Source organism: Nestor notabilis, unplaced genomic scaffold (genome assembly GCF_000696875.1).
Source record: "Nestor notabilis isolate BGI_N333 unplaced genomic scaffold, ASM69687v1 Scaffold30963, whole genome shotgun sequence".
NCBI lineage: Eukaryota > Metazoa > Chordata > Aves > Psittaciformes > Psittacidae > Nestor > Nestor notabilis.
In genome coordinates this window covers 1,834-8,081 of record NW_009921962.1, presented here as the reverse complement: position 1 = coordinate 8,081, position 6,248 = coordinate 1,834, and the positions used below count along the sequence as shown (strand labels likewise).

Genomic DNA, 6,248 nt, shown 5'->3' with positions numbered 1-6,248 from the left:
CTTATATGGTCCTACAGCTGCTATAATATAGTTAAGAAGATAACTCTGTAACAGCAAATACATAAATGCATAAACTTTTCTTAAAAGTCTGCTGCCTGTGGTGGAGAAAATGGCAGACCTCCTCAGGAGGTCTTGAGAAAGGTTTAGTAGAAGACAAGTGCCCTTTTTATCATGTTTCTGTATCTGTGCTTTTTTTCAAAAGCATTGAAATAATATAGCACCTGAATTCTCTAAGTTTTCAGTGGGAAATAGGTATCCAGCTGCTATTTGTGCTCCTAAAAACACCCAACATAATAGCTGAGGTATTCCTCAATAGTTCCTGGCTTTACCATATGATTCCCCTGTGTTCTCTTATCAACTCGAAGAAAAGTTTAAGTTATAGACCATTCAAAAAAATAAGGGATTTTATACACATTCTCAGGGGGTGGGGGGTGAGGGGGTGGAAAGTGGGTTTATTTACAAAAATGTTTCATGATTCATATGTTTTTCTTATTTTTGCTTTTACACTCCATGGCACAGCTTCCCACTATTGCACTATTAAACAGCCTGAATTCCAGCATTCATTATTTTCCTTGACATGACCATTCCTCTTCACTTATAGCATCCAGCAGAGAGCCTGATGTAAACGGCCTCAGAAGTCCAACTCTCCTTCAGCTGTTCTCTCATATTGAATTTATTAAGCAGCAGATGGCCAGGGACAACATACAGTTTGTTAGATTTGAATCAATAGACCTCCATGGTGTGTCAAGATCAAAGAATATTCCTTCTCGCTTTTTTCATGTAAGTTTTTCTGGTTTCTGGCTGTAACTTCATGTGTTTTCATGTCCCTGTCTTTAATTTCTGTGGTTTTTGTTTGTTTTGTTTTGTTTTGTTTTGTTAGGTTTTTTTTTTGGGTTTTTTTCTTTTCCATAGTGCAGGCAGAAGCTCAAACTTAGAACAAATCATCTGTTCACTCCACTTACTTGCTCCCAAAGGATCTGGACTTTTTTCATTATTGCAATCTATTCCACTGTCCCAAATAGTAATCTAATTAAATAAGGCTAATAATTTCAGTTCCTTGAACTTCCAATAATCTCTTCCTTCAGAATTATCTTTTCAGGTTCAGTGCATTTTAAAGATTTTTGTTTTATTGCACATCATTAAATTGCAAAAAGAACGGAGTAAATACTGAATGAAATAAAATGACTGAATGAAAATGACTTTAGCAATGAGAAATTTTATAGTCATCAATCACCTGAAGATACTATTGGGTTGCGTGATGACTTAATAACAATATTTGCCATATTAATGATACAGAAAATAAGAACCAAATTAGAAAGAAATCATTACAACATGTATCCTTGACTGATCAGACCTTTCAGTATATTGCTTCTGTGACATTTCATGTCCATAACTCCATTATACTTTTACTCACATTTCACTATGAATATTTTAAGCTTTACTGAGGTATCACAAATAAAAAAGATATGAACATGAAAAGATGTAGAGCAGTTTTGTCCGAAATTCCTTCTGAAGCCTAAGCCGTATTTTCATTACTTCCCTTTTTGATATTGCTGAACTGCAACTTTATCATCTAGATACAATTTCTTCTCTCTGATGTCACATGGATTTTATAAGAATAATATCTTTCAGTCATTTTAGTTCTTGTGAGGGTGGTAGGTTAATTGTAACTTGTCTTTCAGAGAGTTGCTATATCAAATTGCAAATGTCTAGTCAGCTTGTTCAAAGACAGCTTTTGTGTTTATCTTACCATCTGAACACACTGAAGATATGCATAACAGTAAATCTTTTGACATAAAACAATGTGTATGTGTACACACATGCACACTTATAGAGCAACTGATAGTAATTTCCTTTTTTTTTTCCTTGTTTTTTCACGTAGTGGGGTTAGAAGAGGGAGAGGTAGTACTACAGGGTAACCACCTTCAACACCTTTTTACTATCAAATGGACAGCTTAGATATCTTTGAGCAGTATTCACCGCGCTGTGCTGTTTCGGTTATGGGTGTCACCTAGAGAGAATTGCTACCACTGGACTGTCACCTCCTTAAGAGAAAGTGGACTTTATTTATTCATTAATTTTAAGAGAAGCCACTGTATGCGTTTTGAAGTATTTAAACAGTTTTCCATCTAGATAGGCAAAGCTTTGGGTTTCTTTCAGACCTGAGCTTGCCTCTCTCTAGGTTTGTTCTGTCTCCTCTGCTCACTCAGATGATAATCCTTTCCCTTAGAAGAATAAAGGGAAGATGTAAACATGAGCCAAATTTCTCTTGACAGAACTTTGCATAATTGCAGTTTTCATCTGCTGAAGTTTTAGGTAAGTAAGTTGTAAATGTGCTTATTTGAAGGCAGATGATCCTTCCTTGGTGTTGTATCTACATTTTGTTTCTGTAAGCTGAAGTTCCCTGTTCCAATGGAGAAGAAAGTACAATTATGAGTTTATCCTGTCTGCTACCTAGAAGCGGAGTACTGAAACACTGGAATGATTTTTCACTTGGAGATGCTTCCCTGCATTTTATCCCCAAACTTATTAAGCCCAGGAAGTGATAATTTTCAGTTAAACTTTGAATCTAAAAAACAGTGAGGTATGTGTTATGGCATTTAAAGAGAAATTGCAGCCTGCATTTGTATGTCTTGTGTGGGCACTTGGGTCTATGTAAAGGAAATGCTCAGAGGATATGGAAGCCTAATAGAGCAACTATATATAGAAGTTCGACTTGCAAAGTTTGCACCTAACTGGTGATGCCCATAGTTGTATAAATACCATGCAAGTGTTTTAGTTCTTTACAGAAATTTAGAAAATGTTCATTGGGATATTTGGTGCCAGAGTATTCATACTAACCTTATAGAAAGTTGTTTTGCTTCATGATGTCGAAGTAACTGGCTGTTGCTCTCCACTTCAGTGATCATTACATTTCAGCGTTCTTTTAGGAAAAATACAATTGTTCTTACTGAGAATCTGAGTTTTATATATTTTACATGTGTAAAAATGCTCTTGATTTCTTTTCTCATTTGTAATCTGTCATTCTGCTCTGTGTTTAGGAGAAAGCAATTCATGGTGTTGCCATGCCTAGAAGCTACCTTGAGCTGACGCTGAATCCTAAAGATAATGAATTAGATTACATAAATGCAACCAATTTTAATTGTGACATAATCCTGAACCCGGATTTATCAACATTTCGAATACTACCCTGGACTGAGCAGACTGCAAGAGTGATATGTGATTCCTTCAGCGTGCTAGGTAACCCGCTAATGACCTCACCAAGGCACATTGCCAAGAAACAGCTGAGCCAGCTTCAGGACAATGGTTTTTCTCTGCGCTCTGCCTTCACTTATGAATTTTGTATTTATGGTATTACTGAGGTTGTAAATTCAAAGACAATATCCTTTCCTGCAGCCACAATACTAAATAACCATGACCAGACTTTCATTCAGGAGCTCATTGAAGGAATGTATTATGCTGGTGCCAACATTGAAAGCTTTTCTTCTTCCACTGGCCCTGGGCAAATGGAGATCACTTTTCATTCAGCGTTTGGCATAGATGCTGCTGACAGTGCTTTCACATTTAGAACAGGCATTAAAGAGGTGGCTAAGAAGTATAACTATGTGGCTAGCTTTTTCTCAGAATCAGGATTCTACAACTCAGGGGCTCTGTCACATAGCCTGTGGGATTTGAATGGCCAGAAGAATTTGTTTTCTGCTGGTTATGGAGTTGAGGAGCTCTCAGATATAGGAAAAAACTGGTTATCAGGTCTCTTGGCACACACAGCAGCTATCAGCTGCTTGATGGCTCCCACCACCAGCTGCCGTAAGCCTTATTCCAAATACAGTAAAGAATCCAAAGAGACTGTAAATGCAAAATGGGCATATAATGATAACAGCTGTGCCTTTAATGTCAAATGTCATGGTGGAAAAGGCACTCAAATAGAGAATAAATTAAGTTCTGCTGCAGCAAACCCTTACCTGGTGCTTGCTGCTACTATTGCTGCTGGTCTAGATGGAATAAAGAGAGAACTTAGGTATGATGATATGTTCCAAGAAGAAAATCACACTGCTGATCTGAAACATTCATCAGTCCCTTTGAAACTAGAAGATGCTCTTGTTGCACTCAAGAAAGATTCTTGCATTAAGGAAGCATTAGGTGAAACTTTTATCCGATACTTTGTTGCTATGAAACATTATGAGTTAGAAACTGAAGAAATGGATAGTGAAAGGAATAAATGCTTGGGGTATTTTATTTAGAAGTGTACTCTTCTGTAGTAATGCTGTGTAAATGCATACAGTGAATGGCGAAGAACCTTGAAATTATTAAATATATTTTAAAATGTTTTTAAGCATGGAACTTTTTTTTCCCTCCTTTGTATAGTACGTGGCGATTGCATTTTATTTTCTGTGTATATTCAGGACACTGCAAAAACTGATAATCATGAGGTAACGTTAATAGGCTTTTAAAAAGCAGTTTTGGATTTTATTTTTTTTTTAATTAAACAGACCTGATGATGAAAAGAATAAAAGAGAAGGTGAAATGGAGAAGAGCAACTGTAATAGGATTGCATAATATGCAGAAGTGTAAGAATAATGTGGACAGTGCAGGGGGACAAAAGAACTGAGACAGGAGGGGAATTTCTTGTTCAGCATGGTTATGAGATTTCTCCCAGCCTGTTCAGTAGCTGAAGGGTTGCTAAACCAGAAGAATCTGACTTTGATTTAAATCCTAGGCTAGAATGATGAACATTGCAAAAAGAGGCAAAGAACTGGGGCTGTAGAACCTGGAGTCAGGAATCAATATCCTAATTGGCATAAATAAAAAGAGAGGAGGGATTATAAAATAATCTATACATCAGGAATTCCACTGCTGAGTGACGTTTGCAAGTCTTACAGTGAATAAAGATACTAAAATAAATAAAATGCTGGCTTGAAGAGGGAATAATTCATAGACAGCCAGGAGTGTCAGGCCACTGGGCATTATGTCTCTTTTGATAGTTAGTGGGTTAATTCAGAGTTGAATGAAAAATGAAGCAAAAAAGGGCAAAGATGACAGAAAATTAAGAACTTAAACTGGACATTATTGGGAAAACTGATGTTGTCAAGGATGAGCAAGATAAGTGTGAAGAGAACAGAGAGAGTAGGTTAAAGCCAGAAAGAATGAGTGAAGATGTGAACTCAGAGTCTGGCAAGTAATGGTTTAAAGGAAGGGAAAACCTATCCTAAAATTAGAAATGGCAGCTGGTGTAAATTAAAATAAATTTTTTGGAATGGCAGGAGGTAGGGTTTAGATTTGTTCTTTGTTTTTGTTACTATTGCTGCCGTCATCCTTTATTATTAAAGACAACCCTTGTTTGATACTCTGCCTCTACATTAACAGTGATTTCTGATGTTCTTTGTCTTGTCACAATATTTTGATCTGTGTGTAGGAATTTATGATTGAAACTGTTTGGTCATCAGTGGAGTGAAAACAAGATTCAGTCAATGCCTCTGTCAACTAGAAGGTATGAAAATGTGCTAGTTACCTACTGATGAATCTTCTACTCTTCCCCTACAGAGTATTGTACTTGAAATGTAGTATGCGGTATGCTGAAACTTTTTGTGTGATTCCAAAGAGGAACTCACATCATAGTCGGGTAGCAAAAGGAAATAAATAATCTAAGGAAACATGCATTCCCTCGTCTCAGTTTGTGGTTGGTGGGTGGATTTACTTTGCTCCCTTACCCATCTGACACATTTTTTTGGCTGTTTCAGATCGTAGGACTATTTTTCTTTGCTCCAGGATGATATACATTGGCCAGGTCTAGCCCTGCATTCAACCAGAACTTCCCATTCTGAAAAAACCCGCTTCTCTTTTGCTGCCCTGACACTTCTTCAGGGGCTCTGGAAATCTGTCTGTCTTCTGACCTGTCTTCTGTCTTCTCTTTCTGCTTATTTCCCACTTTCATCTTCACAAGCTTTTGGCAAAAGACACCCATTAAAATTCTTCCCTTACTCAGACAGCTTACCTTACTCATTATGTAGTCCCAGAAGTCACATAGGTTTAAGAACAAGCTATTCCTTCATCTGGCAAGGATGTACTAGAGCACAGCACCACATATATAGTGTGTGTTAGTGTGATAGGATTTTTGTATGGTAGTAGATACACTGGCTGAGCAAAGCTGTACCACAATTGGCTATGAAACATGAATTAAGATTCTGCAGGCATACTGATCTTAATTTTAAAGTTTATCTAGAAGATGATTTTGAAATTGAAACACATTC

The 6,248-nt window shown here is 37.0% G+C and overlaps 1 protein-coding gene across 1 annotated transcript; it reads left to right on the top strand.

Annotated features, from left to right (window-relative positions):
- Positions 1-601: 601 nt before the first annotated feature.
- Positions 602-4,328, top strand: LGSN (lengsin, lens protein with glutamine synthetase domain; the record flags this gene model as incomplete). The annotated part of the gene is made up of 2 exons (XM_010011393.1): positions 602-780; positions 3,042-4,328. Coding segments are annotated over 2 exons (1,379 nt in total), but the record flags the coding sequence as incomplete, so codon positions are not given.
- Positions 4,329-6,248: the final 1,920 nt, after the last annotated feature.